Source organism: Aptenodytes patagonicus, chromosome 6, assembly GCF_965638725.1.
Source record: "Aptenodytes patagonicus chromosome 6, bAptPat1.pri.cur, whole genome shotgun sequence".
Classification (NCBI taxonomy): Eukaryota; Metazoa; Chordata; class Aves; order Sphenisciformes; family Spheniscidae; genus Aptenodytes; species Aptenodytes patagonicus.
In genome coordinates, this window is record NC_134954.1 from 66,806,036 (window position 1) to 66,825,360 (window position 19,325).

The 19,325-nt window shown below is 37.4% G+C and overlaps 1 protein-coding gene across 2 annotated transcripts in view; it reads right to left on the minus strand.

Annotated features, from left to right (window-relative positions):
• The window catches only part of DPP10 (dipeptidyl peptidase like 10), a 586,192-nt gene that overhangs the window by 75,865 nt on the left and 491,002 nt on the right, over positions 1 to 19,325 (minus strand). For both annotated transcript variants that reach the window (XM_076343054.1, XM_076343053.1), the window contains exons 6-7: positions 4,331 to 4,383; positions 4,151 to 4,232 (exon numbers count right to left, since the gene is read on the minus strand). In XM_076343054.1, the coding sequence (XP_076199169.1) occupies positions 4,151 to 4,232; positions 4,331 to 4,383 (135 nt within the window). The remainder of the gene's footprint in view (positions 1 to 4,150; positions 4,233 to 4,330; positions 4,384 to 19,325) is intronic.

Consider the following 19,325-nt stretch of genomic DNA (forward strand, 5'->3'; position numbering starts at 1 on the left):
CCACCCAGGCAGAAGAAACTTTATGTAAAACTTTCAAGAAAAAGCTATGTAAAACTGAACAACTTCTAATCACGCTTCACTGGGAGCTACTTGAAGTAATCTATCCGATGACTAATCAGAAGAACTATCTGTATTGCAAGAAGCACTGCAGAGAAACACTACATCTTTCATAGAAAACTCTGCATGCACTGGAAACCAGAGGTCAGTTTTTATATTCAGGCTTCTACTGCGACACATCTCCATAGATAGATCCAAACTGAAAAGGCTGTCTCCCCTGTGTCACATACAAGCCAGGTCCAGCACAGAAACATGAAAACCTTTGCTACAAACTATTGGAGAAGATAAGGCCAAAGAAGAGAGAACATTGGGTAAAAATTGGGTATTTCAACACCAGAGGCCCTTCAAAACCCTCCAAAGCATTCTCCTCCTCAGTAAAGCCTTCCTACCAGGTGTGGGCTATCTCTTTCTCAGACACATGCAACGAGGTCTCTGATCAAGTAAACTGGAGGCAGAAAAATGTTGATGAAACCAATTAGGTACCTAGTTGTGCTGGTTTGTTTTCTCTGGAAATACTTAACGCTGCGGTAGTGGATTCTATAGAGGCAAGGTAAAGGGATAATCAACTGATCTCTTTCAAAATTTTAAACAAATATGAGCGAATATGAGAAATATTTAGCAAATACATAAACAGCTCCCTAACATACTAAGACACACAGAAATGGTATTTTAGATCTGGCGCAGTTCTAACACAGTTAAAAGACAGCAATTTAAAGAGTGTGACCTTGAAAACAGTTCTCAAAAATAACAGCTATGTGACCTTAAAATACATTAATTCATTAGATAAAAGTTTTGTCTCCCCAGCAGCAAACATTTTAAATTTCATCACCAAAATGTCATGACTCAAACAGCAGATGTTTTTCTGAGCTTTTCTCTTAATTTTTATAAAACCCTCTACTCTAGGTAAATAGCAAGAAACTGAAATAACTTGCAACCACTATGGTAGCTTCAAAATCATGGTATTACGGCCCAGTCATCTGCTATCTGATATAAACCTAACTCTGTTGTTCTTCACTAGCCACACGTGGCCTGCCATCCCATTAGACAGCCCCAGAAATTATTCATAATAGTAGACAACTCAGACTGATGCATGATTTTCACAAGGATGTAAAGTATTACTGTGTACTTGATTTCACTGCAGCCGTATTCCCTCCTCTGTGCAATAAGCGCTTCCTGACTTCATACAAATTTTCCTGCTCAAACATTTCTTTTTTTTTTTTCTTCACCTTCTTATATTACCTGTTTGAAACTCTTGCCTATTCCCTCTCATTTGAAGAACTCAAATTAAGATTCCTGTGTAGGCTATATTGTTACCTAGGTTGTCTGCAGAACTAAATATCGGAAACATCTTATTTTACACTATAGCCAATTTATTGAAAATAGTTGATCCAAGTCCATGTGTTATCCCACATCATTTGGATTTAATGCAGGACCTTCCAAATAGTTAAAGCGTAAAGTTCAGATCTTTGGCCCAGTCAGGCATACCTGTGCCTTTTGTTTCACATCTCGTGCTAATTTTGCTGACCAGTCATGGCTAGAGTATTGCTATTCGTTTCTGCACTGCACCTCAAAGGGTGCTATTCCACTTCATTTTAGCGATCTACATATACTTTGTTTATGGAATGGCCACAGGTATGTCTCATGGGTCTCTGGTCTCTCTAGACGAAATTTGTGTATATAATTTGTTCTCCGCTTGTTCTTCAGTTGTAATGAAAGGCTCTTGGAGATTACTCACGTTAATACACTATGATAATTTTGTTTAGAGTACGTATTCCACTGCTTGTTTTATTTATTAAGAATTATTACTATTTCCATTATTATCTGGAAAAGACAAATAAGTATTGTTTCAGAAGGGACTTTGGTAAACCTATCGTAGTCTACTTGGCAACATGGATCTGACTGCATCTTTCTTTGAACCCAGATATGTGCTATCGATAGTTACTGCTGACGGATTACCATGCTTTAGGTCTTTCCCTTTACGACTTCCTCTTTACCCAGTTTCACCGCTGATTGCTTTCTGTACTATCTTTATTCAAATCTCACTGATAAAGTGTTTGTTCTAATGACAAATTTTACAGCTGAGAACCTTTACAGCAATGTGTCCCCAGCCACACATCTTTTCTCTGCTTAACCTATTCCACTGGAATGATCTCTACTGTCCTGTTTCTGCTCGAGGCAGCTGCTCCTTTGGACAGTAGCAACCACCATTATTCACAACAGCCTTTATTCATTCACGCTCCTTCTACATTTCTGGCTTGCTGCTGAAGTGGGAGGGTAATGTGGCAAGGCACTTCTGTCACTTTAGAAACCTCCTTTACCACATAAACAGCTTCAAGAGGACATCCTTCTTATTGGCAATTCTTATGGAAATGACCTTCAGTATACTGTCATTGCAGGTTTACATCTATATGACAACACTTGGTAGCATTCAGAGTCACAGAAGATTCTGTGTTTTAATCAAAGTTATTATTTCCTAATTCTGCAGACCATATGGCACCATAAAGCCCACAGTAGAGCAGATATTTTTAAAGCATGACATTAACTTTACTAGGGACATTAACAAAGATGACTAATGTTATCCTCACTGAAGTATAAATTATGCTAACATTTTCAAATTTGGATGATTAAGGTTGTACCTAAAACGACCACCTATTTTTTTGCAGTTCTGAGACTTAATAGGAGTCCACCTGTGCCCGTATCTGAAAGTATTCATACATATTTCCAGAATGACAATCTAGGCAAAACTGATAAAGATAGCATTATTCTGATTTGTTATTTTTCTGAAGTTTATGATTGGGAACTCTGCCCCTGTTCTTAAGATACACCTCAGGAAAACAAAAAAATAATTTCTCAGTAATCACTGCATGTAATTTTAGTTGTACTTTAGATTACTAATCAGAGGTACAGCACAGACAAATCTTATGAACTGCAATTTAATTTAAAATATCTTTTAATTCTGCTCAGTTTTGCAAATGCATCAACTTTCTGCTCCAACCTACATAGGTTGACGCATTCCATAACACTGCCTGGTAAATAACCTACATATTTGTTACCATCAATCCTGTCACCATGCTCTCATTATTAACAAATTAATGTGCTTAATTATTAAAATATACCAAGCATGTTCCAATTGCTTTTTCCTTCCTGCCTCCACTTGCTTAATGCAATACATTCTAACCAGAAACGTTTTTTACATTCCCACCATCTTGATGAACGATATAAGCAATGGGATATGTTCTCTAGACATTCAACTTACAGCCTCTCTGCATGAACAAGTCAGACATGCAAAGAGGCTTCGGGATCATGCCTGCAGGCATTAAAGAGATTATTAGAACATTGTAACAAGGATTATCTGAATTTCGTAGTCAGAGAGTTGAAGCTTTTAGAAGTCTTTCTCTTGCCTTCAACTACCAACACAGGTCAGTTTAAAGTCACAGCTGTTCTAAAACCACAATTTTTTTCTTCTCATATTGAGATTGGTCATGATGATCATGGATGATTTATGCTCATAAAAAATTGCAAAACCTTTGGTAAAAAACAAGATATGAAACATAGCATTTCTGGTTTTATTATTATGAATTCAGTGCAGCACAACTGACCTTGGCAGTAATTTTCATACTGAAATGAAAACACCACTTTTCACTGAATCCATCACATCCACTTTTGTATGTTAAGCTTTTGCTTTTGCCCACAGTTTTCATTGATCTTGCACTTGAAAACTTCTCTTCTCCTTCAACTTTCCTTATCTCATAGTAGTAGCCATAAAGATGGTTATTCTGAAAATTACTTGAGTGCATATTTAGATGAAGATGTGATTCTTTCAATAATTGTACAACTAAAGATGTGATTCTTTCAACAATTGTACAATTTGCTTATTGGGATTAGACTGGAAAAACATGTTTACATGTTTTTAATATAAATAACTAACTAAATAGAGCCCCTAAAAGCTATAACAGGACTATACTAGCATCATGCAGAAATACATAACAAAACTTATCTTAAGGCTTTTAATTTTTTTTTTTTTTTTTTTTACTTCAGTCTGCCTGGAGTAAATACATTATTAAACCATAGCATTTTTAATGACTGTGCTTACCAGTTGCTGTCCTTGGACGCCCCAGGCTGCATACTGTAAAACTGAATCCTCTACTTCTGGAGGGTTTAACTCCCAAACTTCCCTTGAAAAAACGTAAACATTTTTACTTGAACACACTGGCATCACCTTATGTATAGAACCACTGACAATGACATCATATTGAAAAAAAATGTGACCTACCTTGTGTGTATGTTATAAATCACGTATGAAGCGGTGTAAGAATAATGAAAAACCTGTCACAAAAAAAGAAAGCATAAGAATTACAAAAACAAATACTGGATTAAATACAGACTACCATTATGATAGTCACAGTCTTTCAATCCCTGTAAACACCGACATCTATATTACTGAAAGAAAGATTTTACTGTATTAATTATAACCAATAGAGTTGAACCAGGGTTTGAATGCTGTATGAAGGACACACATACTCATCTATTAATTTAACCAGACACTTAACCTGTACAACAACTGCACAGAAAAGGTCCCAATCAGAAAAATCTGCGTTCCTGTTTAACAAAAGGATTTAAAAAACCGAAACAAAACCAAACAAAAAAACCCAAAAACATACATTAGGAAAATAAATCACTTTTTCCTGTATTTCTTCATCAAGTTATGGTAAAAATGATTGTACAGGCATCACAGATATTTTACTTGAAATGCAGACAGATACAGGGTTACATGATATTCTTCTGACCACCTGCTATGTACAGCCTGAAGGACCTTCTGGGCTACTGCTACAGAACAGCATAGAAAAACTGAGAGCCCCCGTAAGCACTGTTTGGTATGGCTTTCTTTAACGTGTTTCAGTCTGATTTTGACCGCCTTTCTTTGAAATTCAGGGAAAGTTTGTTTTATCTGAGATTTTTTGTATGCAACATTTTGGGTAAAACAAAGAGCTACTTGTCAGTAAACCTTCCTAATTCATCAGGAAGTTAACCAGCGACTTCTGGTCTCAGAACCCCCAGGATTCTCTGGATGGGAGAGAAAAGCAAACCTAATGTACAGTCTTACGCTGCTGTCTTTGTTGAAAATTTTGTTGAAGTTGCCTGAAATCCACAGGATTGTCATTTAAGTGCAAAATATCAAGGCCTGATATATGTGGACCCAGAAGATCCGTGGTGGGGAACAGCATGCTACAGCATATAATGTGATGTACCACCACAACGAAGGGCTAAAATCAAAGCAAACTATTACACATTTCCTCTAAAGTCAAACATTAGTTTCTATACATATAGATACAGTGAGTAACAGAAATTTTCCTGCCTTCCAGGCTCGGGTGATTGGTTTTAACCTAGCTCATTTCTTTACCTCTATGTCTCACATTATGAAAATAGCGTAATTCCATAGTATTAATTAGTTTTATTATGAATTGAAATTACTTCATGGTCTTGGAATATAAAATATATTTGTGACTAATTATTACTGTACTAAGAGAAACTCTTCTTTTAAATGTAAACTACTGTCAGAAAGAAACATAGGGTGACATCCACTAGACTTACTGTAGCTTCACGTCTACAGAGTTACGGTATCTCTGCTTGGCACATGAAGGACTTATTTCTGGACAGTGTCAGGCTAGTTCCAGTTAGATGGAAACAGATACAGCTGTAAAGTCGAAACCTTGATATAGAGATATGTCTTGGGAACTCTTTAGTTCATATTATCTGCACCAGGAGTCTTTCCATATGTCCTCCAAAGAGAAGAGACAAAGGAGGATCACACACGAACAGAGCCATCGGAATTTGCCTCTATCGCACACGAGAGGGGTTTCAGAGATTGTTATTTTGTCTGGAGGTCATTCAGTAACAACCATCTGAAACATCCTTCCACTGACTCCGTTTCCATTATTAGTTCCGTGTCAACACACACCAAGAATTTAGCATGTCCTAAAACCTTGCTGGCTGACACTGCAAGAAGCCGACAAAGGTCTGTAAAATTAGTCACTGTACTTTGTGCAACAGCTGAATTTCCCTTCTATAAAATCTCCCTTTTAGACAAGAATCACCTCCATTTTCCAAGTCTATGATGATTAACATCGAAAGTGTTGCTTCAGTGAGAAGAATCACACATATATTAATAAGTATGCCCCAAACTGTTCGGGTTTTTTTGTATTACAGCTTATGATAAAGTGGTTGGTCATGCAAGGTACCAGCCTCTTCTGGGAAGTTCTAAGTGTGACAGAAATAGAGACAAATTATAATAAAATTATGATTGCTGTAGGAGGTACAAAGACACCAGGAAGAATATTCTAAGTAATTTGATTGATTTTCTCTAAATAGCTATCATAAACATATCTATTACCATGTCTATATACTATATATAAATATACATCTAGTTATATATATAGTAGAAGTAGACTACTTGCTTACATACCATAATGTTTAAAGTTCAGTGGGGTTTCTGTGAAAAATTAACTTGGTAATAACACAATTGAGTGTCTATCAAGATAGAGTTATTCTAGTACTGCTGGTAGGACAACGAGACAAACGGTTGGCTTCAAAGCTCCTGCTTTCTTTTATACCTCTTACATTGCTAGAGGTAAAGATAGCAGATCAAAGGGACAGAAACAGTTAAATCATGGTGGTTTCTGCACAGGGTATACTTTGCCAGAGGCTACCCACAGGGGCGCTTCTCAGCAGCAGTTAAAGGGGACAGTCTCATACAGCCAGTTACAGGGAACGGAATGTGTCTCTCGCCCTTCCAGGAAAAGGGGAAAGTATATCACAGAAAATGTGTGGAGGGCTGATAAGTATTTAGAATAGAAATATTTAAAAAGTAAATTATTAGACAGAATATATTTCAACAAGAAATGCTAAACTAATAAGTCATTTTGACAGCTTTAACAGAAAATATGCTATAACAAGAAGAAGAACACTTCATATTTCATGTGGAAACTCTCCTCTTGCCTTGTGGTAAAATTTCTATCTAAATGTTCATGTAGAAGTATTAATATCTTTGTGTTAAAAGTATTAATACCTTTGAAAGAGCTCCATAACCAGAAGAGACCAACATTACAATGAAGTCACTTTCAGACAGGATACTGACATTTTTCTCAAATTACTCATATTAGTTTTATTTCTTAATAGGAACACCATGAATAAATTACAGGTAGGAAGTTTCCTAATTCATCCTGCTTGCAATAGCCACATACTGAAACACCATCATTATTGAAATTAAACAAAAAAAAGAAGACGTAGAAGAATCTTTTTTTTTCAAGTCTGGCTTATATAGCAAGTGTCATATTCCTAGGAAGCTCTCGCAGTTTTGTATAAAGGCTTACCTGTGGAGATCTTTTTTAGGATCTCCACTATTTTGGTAAAGCTTTAGCTTGCACAGAGTCATGTCAGTGCCTGGGACCACAAGTCTCCTGATCCGTAAAGTACCACATCTGGCATCACACAAGAGGAGCCCAGCTGAGGGCACCAAGCCTGAAGATAACCATAGGGAATATCAGGGACTCTCAAAATACCAGGATCAAACCTTCCACATTGCCACAAACCACGTCCGCTCTGGAAGAGACATATGTAGGCTTGGGGGATTCTGCCCTGCAACTCTTGTTTTGTGGGATGTGCACTAATCAGAAAAAAATCTGGTAATTTATGATGGAGTTTGCAAAGATACAGACTGAGAGGTCACACAGGTAAAGCTCAGGCTGCACTGTCCCCTCTCACAGTGTATTAACAGTGAAGGCTGGTCGTCGTCTTCACCATTCAAATCCAAAGTGCTATCATTTCTATTCCAAAATGTGTTCAAACATTTCTTGTACTCCATGCCTTCTAAGTGGGGTGGTATCAAAAGACTAAACTAAGGCTAATATTTAAACATGGACAGTAAATTACTCCAGCTGACAAAAAAATGACATACTTAAGTAGTGTGAAACTGAGAAAAAGGGAGAAAGGTTGTAGTGAAGACAGACTCATCTTCTAGGTACAAAAAGGAGAATCAATTAATGAATAAAGACACAGGGAAGGTCTCTAAGAAGTGAAGCAACGTAGGAGAGCAAAGCCTTTTAATATATTAAATGCATTACAGTAATTTCTGCACTGTCCTATCAGAGGAGGAAATTGAATAAAGGAAAATGGCCTTGTATAATTTAATAATGTAACTATACATGTTAAGGTGGGACACTGTGAGGAGCCTTACCTCCACGAGTAATACCCTAGCATGTATGCTTGCTAGGGTTCAGGCCTTTCTGACAAGGAAATAACTTGCCTGTTTGTGTTGTGATAAGCTGGAAAATGTTCCCCACGATGTTCATTTAAGAACTCTGAAAATGGTTTTTTAGATCAGAAAGACAGCATACCTCCCCCTCAATATAAATGATTTAATTTTTGTTTTGTCACAGAATGCAGTAAGTAACTACTGTTGCATACCATATATTTCTTCTGAATTCAGTCTTTCATTAATTTATAAACTGAAGACAAGCTTTTATGTGATGCCACTGAACGTTGAAAAAGTTAGCTGCATTTGTGTGTGAAAAAAATAAAATTACAGAACTATATTACAAAGGACCTAAAAGAAAAAGGTGAAAAAAGTACTTCAAGACAAATTGCTCCAGTCAAAACTTACTGAAATAAGAATCTATTATTCAGCTAACAGCCAACAATAAAAAAACCCCACACTTATCAATCACGATCTGAACTTTTAGATGACATATTGTTCTGGGGTTTGTGTGTCCTTTATTTTCTACCTTTCAAGGAATGTCTTTGTCTTTCTAAGGTTTCTAAAAATGAAATACTGTCATGGCACTCAATGCATAGCCCAGCAAGATGCAGGAAAACAATGTGCAATACCCACTTAGCCAAATACCCTCCACTAATTCTGTAATACACCCCAGGAAACATTCAGTTTGCTGTCCTTGGGTAATTTGGAAAACATCCCTCAGCAGAATAGTGTTTATGCTAAAAAGCTGCCAAGAAAACCTCACTAGCAGTATTTCTACAGGATGATGAGGGCCCTCAGCTCCAGGGAAATGGAGAAGAGCTGATGACATTAGAACCTTGCAGCACTATAATCACAAAATGCTCAGGCATGCCAAACACCTTGATGCATCCTTTATCCATTTCCTATATTATAAAGCCATTATATTCTTTCACGTTATTTATTTAGAGCAATAACAATGCCTCCTTGCTAGCACAGCTTTTTGCAAGGTAGTGAACAGACTGTCCTATATTTTCCTTTTTACCCATGCAGACACCCATACTCTGAACTTGTCTCTGTGGTTCTCAGTGCTGCTAGACCATGTAAATTCTCCTTTCAGGTTCAAATAAGACTTCTCACAGGGCATAACAGTACTCAGTCTGAGCAAGAACGATAAAAAGTGACAGTATATGAAATACACTGAAAATTTTAGCATCTGCAGTAATATTTTCAGTTATCTCAAAGTTTACCAGCCAAATGGGGTATATATCTCACACACAATATTCCTATGGTAGGTATCTATTTGTATTGTACCTAACAAATAACAAAGAGACTATTTAAAAGCCATGCCCTTCCCATTAATTAAAAAAAAATGCAGTGGAGTATCATTAAATAACTGAAATTGCAGAATATGCCATCGTGCCCATCCCACTTGTCTCAAAACACATACATTGACTTGGAAAGAGAGGCAGTTTCTCACATAAGGTTCAAAACCATACAGATCTCTATGATTCATCAGTGAGGTATCAGATCTTTTATGGGTTAATTTACACTTCTGATCACATGGAAAACAAAATCTAGTCTTTTAAGAGACTACTAGTCTGAATGAAAAATGATTACATTATTATTCTAAGAATTAAAGGAATTAATCAGAATTAAAAACAGAATGATCAACTTTAGCTGTGGGAAGTGTTAACTGCTGCAATATATGGATGCCTCCCAAACAGTATTATTCATAAAAAGAGAGACCAAGAAATTCCTTTTATTGCTTCACAGGCACAAGTCAGTTATTAGGCAGTCAAAGCTAAGAGAGCCCAACCTGGAAAAGGTTTTGTGTGCCTGAAAGCTTTTCTATTTTTTCCAGCTACATCAGTTGGTCTAAAAAAAGATATTGCCTCTTCCCACAAATCTTGTCTCATTTCTCTCTCCAGGCCATCACATCTATAACAACAATGTTAATGAGAAACAAACATTCCCGAGCCCATCTGAAAAAAAGGACTACCTAAAACAAAAAATGATCCTTCCTAATTAATAACCTGTGTTACAATATATTTCACAAAATGCATGTGAATCAAGAAGTCAAGGGAGAGGACACACTGAAGCAGGGAAATAAATAGGAATACATCTTGCCAAGGACACTCACTTTTTCATTCACCCATGGCCCTTCTCACTTTTTAAGACCTTTTGTAATACATTAGTGAAATGGTTCGGCATGTTTTCAAACTGCTTCGGTGGGTGCCAGACACAGGAACTACTGGCTGTTGTACACAGCCTGAAGAACAGCAACAGGAGTAGGATTTTGCCTTTATCCTTTTTTCTACAATTGAATTAAGCATTTGAAGAATTACTGAAATATCTGCTTATGCTCAAAACTGAACCAAAAGACTTTGCCATGGTAAAGCGATTACAAGGCCAAGATAAAAGTTAACCAATCATTCATCCGTCATTCATGCAAGGAAGTACAGCCACCCAATGACACATGGAACCTCATTCACATATCCAAGATCAAACCTTCAATAAACCTTCACTAAAGACTCAAAAATTCAATTTAGACAAAGAAATGCAAACATATATTGCTTCCTCTTTTGCTTTTGGGATAAAAGTGTCTTGGAAGAAAAATGGAGCCTGCAGAACATGCCATGAACTACAAATAATAAGCAAGTACCAGGCACAAGAGTGGAGAGAATATGAGGGGAACATAATGAAATATAGATGCACAAGATGGTTACTGAGACCTTTTGAAGGGATTACTGAAATTAATACACTATGCTTGTGACAGTCACATCAATAGCAAGTGACAAAGCAGCCAATATGAAACTCTGTTGATGACTTTGGTAAGTCTATCCCACAGATGCACACAACCCATCGAACTCCACATGATTTAACCCCAGTTAACTGGGAGTGCAGCGTAGTGCAACGCTGAGCTAGTTGTGCACGAGCTCGTGATAAAGGGCTTTGGCACGGCTTCTCAAGCATGACGCTGCATTGATCCAGCCACAGCATTTTCAGACCACAATTAGTATCTACACACAGTGCGGCAACATACAAATTAAGACTAAAAGGAGGCTGGATGGCTCTATAACATATTCTGTTGTATGGTAGAGATCTGACTTTTGTTACTTAATTTTCAGCTAGCATGAAATAAGCCAGCCAAAACAAATAATTGTAATATGTATTTTCAGTAAGTTGAGTTACTATATATTCAAATTCACTCTCTATACAAGATCACAGCCTATACAAATTATATATAGACTTTGTATAATTTTGTATATTAGCTATATAAAGTCTATATATATTAGCTATATAAATTATGCAAATTATTATCTAAATGATTTCTCCTCTAGCTAGTAATATTTTACTCTCAGTTTTGCTCAGTATACATTGGTGTAATTCAGATTTCCAGCAATGAAAATAAGAAAAGACTTTGAGCAGGTGATTAATGTAATATACAAACTCTTTATTCTACTACACATTTGGAGAACACCAAATTATTTGTGGTCAGATGTCATCCTTTGTGGTAGTTGGCTGAAAGCAAATGAGTTACAGTGGGAAGGCATAAGTCTTTGCCTTATGGCATCAGGATTCCAAGCAGCAACTTCTTGTTCTCCAAAAAAATGGATCAACATTCATATAACAATCTTCTATTCCTTATTTCTTTTTATGAGCTTTAAGACATGTGACTTTGCTAGGACTGCAGTGCAAAGAGAATGGAATCAGTATCTGACATGTGCTGAACCAGAACTTTCACAAAACAATGAAAATGATATATTCTTTTCTTTCCTTTGAATCATAAGATGTATGACACCCCTGTTAGTAAAACCTGTGGTGGAGTTAATACGCTGAAATTAGCAGCAGCATGGCTACTGCCAAAGGCAGAGTACAGCTGCTGGATGAATCCTCCATCCATTTTGTAATTTATGTGCTAAATAAATTAATAATGTTAATGTTATCAATAACATTATTAGATGAAATCCACCTCCCTTTAAAACTCCATTATCATTCACTTCAGCTGTTCCCCATTTGCCTGTCCAGTGTGACTCCATGTGTTCTCCAGCATAGGAGCTGCTTCTGAAGAGGATAAAACAACTAAATATGGCATGGTCATGTTTGGGTTTTCATGTAATTGGCTGCTTGAGTGCATAAAAAGTGAAGAGAGCTCTGCAGCATCAACTTCCGAGCCACAGACACATGAATAACACTTATACTACAAATAAAGAGTTTGAATAAAACACGCACTATATCAATAAGGGACTGACTCTGCATATTTATGAAAATAATTTTGTTTAAAGATTGGAACTCTGTTGATTTCATGCCATGGCAACAAATACAGTGAAACCTCAGACTGTGTATTGATACCAAAGCTCAACTCACTCAGGGATATACTCCACAAATGGTTCACACCGTGCTTCAGTAAAGTGGTACCTTTTGTTCTTGGGAGGTGTAGTGTTTGGCTGTTACTTGCCTGGTCCCAGCAAGAATTTTATCATGAGTTAATGACCGATTTCATATGGATTACATCTGGGGTAGAGGGAGGCACAGAATTTAACTCCTTCATGAATTGTGGATCTGCAGCACAATCCAGTAAATCTTTTCAGCTTACCTTAATTTTAAACTGCTGTTAACGATACACTAATTCATAGTTCATACAGCTAGAAAGGACTGCCACGATCATTGTGCCTGACCTCCTACATCTGAAACAAAGTTTACGGCACTTCTCATTTTAAATAGTATCATATACAAACAGAGATTCCCAATGTGTTCTTCAATGGGTTTCAGAGCAAACCCTGAGAAACAAACAACCAAAGAGTCTATAATAATGAGATGATGAATTTCCACACACCTTTGAATCCTATTGTTTCTACCCAATTCTGGAAGCAAAAAACTAGAGGTAAATTTTGCCAATATTGGTGTCTAAATCTATTTTTTTGCATAATTTTTGGCCTTTATAGGTGGACTATCTTGTTTATGAAAGCTCTGTATCTAATTGCAAAGAGTTAATCTAAGATAGCTTGATGCATTTGCAGCACTGAAGTTAAATGACAAGGTTATAACTTTGCAAAGCATCATATTTACTTGTTTCAATCAACATCAGTTACTTGTCATGACTGATAAGAACCACTGCATATCATTGGTAATAATTTATGGTTAGCATTCATACTTTGGGGTATGAAATATTGCCAGCCATAACAACTATATGCTGCCAAACCAAAATAAATATAAAAGCGAGACATTTCTAGACATGTAATTTATCTGTAAGAAAAAAGGCTGTCAAGGAAGCCTAAACAAAAAAGCACCTCTAGAAAATCTGGTAAAGCTTCAACTGTCCCACATATAATTTTTCAATAAGATTAATTATCTCAAGAAAAAGACATCCACTGCAGAATGTTAATTAACTCACAATCAGTTAAAGTCAGTTCATCCAACCAACAGTAATGTGATACAAACCACAGTTCAGAGTAACTGCAGAAACTTCTTTTTCTTCTTCTACATCACGAGCTGAGATAGACCACCCTATATTTGGATATGCAACTCAATCATTTTTGCATATATAATAACTTCAGATGACTGAATTATTCAAAAAAGAATGTTCTGCATTGCTACTTCTGAAAGCCTCCTATATCACTGTCATTTGAAATTCTATTAGTTACACTATCACGTAAAATATGTTTCTTGAGTCTTGTATGAGATGACTTACAAGAAAAATTTATATGAATTTTTTCTGGCTTATTCACCTTCAGCATTAAAAAACAGGTATGACTTCACTGAAATCATTGTTACATGACGGCGATGCTGGTAAGTCTCAAGCCTCAAGCATAACATGCAATTTTTTATGTTGATACACGTGTACATGCACATCATTCTCAAGTGTATGCTCACACTTGTATTCAGTATGATTAAAATTTTGACTTTACGAGTATTTCAGGATTTATAGAAACTTGTCTTTTCCTGAACTGATTTGCAAGCAGCTTCAAAATGTGCATGTGTATTTTGATCTGGACTAGCGTAAGGGGAAACGGAAGATACCAATTCTGACAACACAACCAGAACTTTATCTCCATAGAAATATGAGGCTGGTGAGGGTGCTTGCTTCTGGTTATTGCAGCTGAGGATACTAAATCTGCCTTAGAAAAATACATATTTAAGTACTTTAATACTGCCTGATACTTTAACAGTGATCTCTTTACAGGGTCCTTCCAGTATAACCTGAACCCCGTACGAGAGACATCCTTTATGGGAAGCTTGGATTGAGTATCTCCACACATATTGAAAACTCTTAATTGAAACAAAAATGTGTTTTAAATCACTGACTCCTGAAGGCAGAGCTGCATCAAGTCTCCTTAGAGTGTTTTGTGATGGTTTAATTTCGCTTGCTCTTTGGGATACTGTAGAAGAAAGAATCAAGCCAAGACTTGGTTTTCTTCTCAGTTTTTCCAAGGTAATATGTTCCTCACATATTGTATTTATTCAAACAGATTGCTAAAGACAGAATTGGCAAACGCAGAAAAAATACCACCTTGTTTTGAAGAGACAGACTTCTACATGTAGTGATATTCACAAAAATGTGCATAAGCTGATTCAAGCGAAACATTGCGTGCAAAGAAATGGGTAAAAAAAGTTGTTGAGAAAATATTCTCTAAAATCACATTCCATATAAAATAAAATGTCCAGTTTCTGAGTACAAAATTGAACTGAAGATGCCCTGAAATGATGAGGATACAAAAGAAAACCAAGGCATACAATGGGACAATTTTGAAGTAAAGACTACAGTCTTAATATCTCTTTCTTCTCCAGACAATCTGACTCACTCCAGCAGCATAAAGAAAGCAGATACCGGATGCTCCTCTGCTCTTTGCTTACAAATGATATGAGGAGATGAAAAGACCCTGTGGAGCTGGAGAAAGGACAAGCAATGAGATAAATGTCCTGTGGGTCTGAAGAGATGCAAAGGGAAAATGGAAAACTGGGCTGGGGGAAGCAGATGGGTAAACCAGCAAGCACGCAAGATGGAAGAAGGAAGACAAAAAGATAGGGCTAAAAATATCAGGATAGGAAAAAAGAGATATAATAAAAAGACAGAAGAAGTTCAGAACAAAACAGAACTGAGTCCTTTAAAGGGCTGAAAATGAAAAGAATCGGATCAAAAGAGAACAGGCAGCAGGGAGGGAAAGCAGCAAGCAGATCTGCAGTGTGTGGGCACGGTGGCTGGAAAACAGGCTCTTGGGACTGATGAAGGAAATCTATGCAAAGCAGACTGGCATTTAGAGCCTTCCTCTTTTGGACAATGAAAGACGTGGGTGAGAAAGGCAAACGCTTTTCTCAGGAATCTGACAGTTCAGTACTTGAGTACATGAACTGCTCTGATAAGACCTCACCTGGAGTACTGTGTCCAGCTCTGGAGCCCTCAGCGTAAGACAGACACAGACCCGTTGGAGCAGGTCCAGAAGAAGGTCATGAAAATGATCAGGGGGATGAAGAAAGGCTATGAAGAGTTGGGGCTGTTCAGCCTGGAGAAGAGAAGGCTTCGGGGAGACCTTCTTGCAGCCTCTCAGTACTTAAAGGGGGCTTCTAAAAAAGATGGCGGCAAACTCTTTAGTAGGGCCTGTTGCGACAGGACAAGGGGGAATGGCTTTAAACTAAAGGGGGATAGATTTAGATGAGATAGAAGGAAGAAATTTTTGATGCTGAGGGTGGTGAAGCACTGGCCCAGGTTGCCCAGAGAGGTGGTGGATGCCCCATCCCTGGAAACATTCCAGGTCAGGTTGGACGGGGCTCTGAGCCACCTGATCTAGTTGAAGATGTCCCTGCCCACGGCAGGGGGGTTGGACTAGATGACCTTTAGAGGTCCCTTCCAACCCAAACTATTCTATGATTTATGATTCTATAGCTTCCTGCTTTTCAGTACCTTGCTAAGCATCACCACTAATTGCTTAGCATGGATATGCCACATGGAAAAGCAGGAATGCAGTGGGTGTTTCACATGTGATAAGTCATCTTCTCTTCTCTGGGAGTTTCCCAGAGTGATACCAAGATACCTTTAATGGTATCTCTTGGTGCTAGACTCTCCAGGGAATTTTTTGTATGCTACTGTTTTGGTTTTTTCCCAATAGTATTCAATTCCTTATTTAGTCTTTTATAGAGTTTTTGTGAGAAAATGACTGTTTGTCTGTCTTGACTGAGTATTTATCTGTCTTGACTTTGAGTATTTATCTGCCTGTAGGTTAAGCTGTGAACAGGTTTCCCAACTACTTTTGAAATCCATGTTGTTAAACGCTCTTGTACTGCAATCAAAACTTTATGACTCAGGCAGCCAATATGGCCAGGACTCCATCCCTCCAAACCATTCTCCAGAAATCCTGTTTAAACTCTTCACATGATTTAAATACTGCAATTTAGATTTCTCCCCTTCTTACATCAGTTCTGCACTGGAGTGTGAACTCCAGTATCTTCAATAAACTATACCTATGTTAAGACAGCATGAAAAGAAAATCTTGTCCATAGGAGTAAGTTCCACAAGCATCATTATGGCTAAGTTTCATCTTTAGTTTTAAGCTTCCTTTTTGGTCATGCCCTATTCATCTCCCTTATCTCTATGATTTCTTTGGTGCTGCTGGTCCTGCTAGCTGGCTTATATTGTTCCTCTTCTATTCCACTACCTTGTTACAAAACTGAGCAAAGTATCACCTCTATATGCAGTTTCCAACAATTGAGCTCACAGCTAGTTATCTACTCCGGCACTTCCCATTAGCAAGCCATGATGCTGCTTGTAGTCAACTAGGCCTACCTTCACTAATTTTCTCTCATTGTACCATATTTCTGTATTAGTCTCTGTTGTGGCCGTTTTATGATATTATAGTTCCTTTGACGGGGGTAACATGAAGTAGACTCTTGTAGCAAATAAAAGACCTCTTCATGATGAAGCTATTAAAAGGTCATGATAAGAGAGCTATTCATTTAGTACAAGGGACTACTTCACAGTGATCTCAAAGAAGCTGTAACAAAGTGATGAATACCTCACACCAAACTCGGCTCTCCAGGAAACATCTAATCTGGTGCTATATTTGCAGACAATAAATAGAATTAAAAAGGTTAAATTTGTGCAGGTGGTTGACTGCCTTCACTGAAACATTAATTTATTGTCTAAGACCCCAGGCTAACAACCTTTCATGCTCAAATACCCAAAAAGACTTGTCCTTACTTAAAAAGAACACAAAAATTGGATAAAGGGGCACATCTTAATATTCCTCTAAAAAGTGGACCCAACCATTTGATCTGTCAGGTTTGTCACACTATCAGTGTTCCTCAGAGCATGAGACCGAAGGCTGGTTTAAAGCATGATGTGCAACAAAGACAACTTTGCAAAGATGTGCTTAAAACATTTCTCTGGGACAGTTACATAAAGGTCTAGTCTTTGCCATCTACTTCAAGGTGTTTCAACTCTGTCTGTGAATGTATTTTAAAAGATCTTTCATTCTATCTGTTCCAAAGTAACTGCTAACTCTCGTTTTGCAGGAATTCACTTATTCAACACTCCTCCTTTCAACACTGTTGAGAGATGCAAATGCCAGCAGATTTATCTGCTTTCCTGACTGACCTGTTGGCCTAGTCAGAGAAGAGACAGTCAGCCAATGTTTCTTTGATCAAGGAGCCAGGAATGCAGCCACTACCTCTTCTGAGAAAGATGGGATGGGTTCCTCATGCATAATGTGGACGGGAGATACCCCTGCCACACAACAAGCTACAAGAAGAGAATTGTAAGACAGGACGGTTAAAACGTTTGAAAAACACACAGACCTTTTTGTCTTTGGGCATTTGCTCTGAATCAAAACTTTCCATTACAGGATTATGTATTACTTCTTAAAAGCCAAAGTAGTGCCAACCATCCCCATTTATATCCACTTGCAAGGTGGATTCAATTATGCTGTTGCAGTGGTGCTTCTAGCGAAAGGAAGCTCTGCCTTAGCATTTTTTAAGCAATGACCGGGGTCAGGCTGACCCTTTTCCTTCAGGCTAAGTAAATTTATGTTACTAGACAGACACAGGCTTTCCATGAAAGTTACTTTTCCCTGCTTCAATGAAGAAGTAGCAAATTCCAGATTCCAAAGATAAAGGAGCTAGCTTGATACTTCATTGCCTTATTTCTCTATTTTTTTTGTTCTTTAGGAAAGTGACTGGTAGAGTGGCAGTGGGTTCTTTTTTTCTTTTTTTTTAAATCTATTTTCATCCATTTCCTTTGTAGAATGTTCTTACCGCATCTTTTGTTCTGTTTTAAAAATAACTAACTTCTTTTGTTCTTGATGTTAAATATTTCCCAGAAAACTATTTTCTGCTGATTGCACAGCGATAGAACATATCAGATCACTTGTTAAATTGCATCAGATATTAGCTCTTGTTAAGGAATGGCAAAACAGCTTTTTTTGTTGTTTTTTTAGTACTCTCACATGAGATCACCATTAATGGTGTACATAGCAATGGCTACTGAGAAGCCTGTTTCTTCCAGAATCTCTGAAGCAAAATTTCTTCATTACTGCCACGCATCTTCCTTCCATTACCTCCACGTAACACAGCTTTGGTTCCTCTTGTGTTAACATATCTGATAAACTGCAGTACGGTTTGCTTCCTGTTTGACACTGTGCTTTTGCTAAGACATTTAAAAGGGCACTAGCAGCTACGCCATTCACCATCTTCACTTACCTCCTTGTCAAAGCAGAGAAAGGCAACTTCAACTTCAAGAATGAATGCAGCAGAATAGAAAAACTGTCTATATTTTATTTATCTGTGTTGGTTGGTACAGAACATACCAAAAGTATGGGTCACAGACATTTCTGCATAACTGATAGTACAGATGGTATTGCTTGTATTAATATGGCTCCCCTGAGAATTAATTTTGTTGTGATGGTAGACCTTTCCTCCCTGTCTTTCAACATTTCATAATTTTGTTGATTGTATTTATAGATTTCCCCATCTGTCAACTCACTAGTTTCCCTATTTCCATCCAGAGACATCAGTTCCAAGTATTTCATTAAAGCCCTGTTCCGAT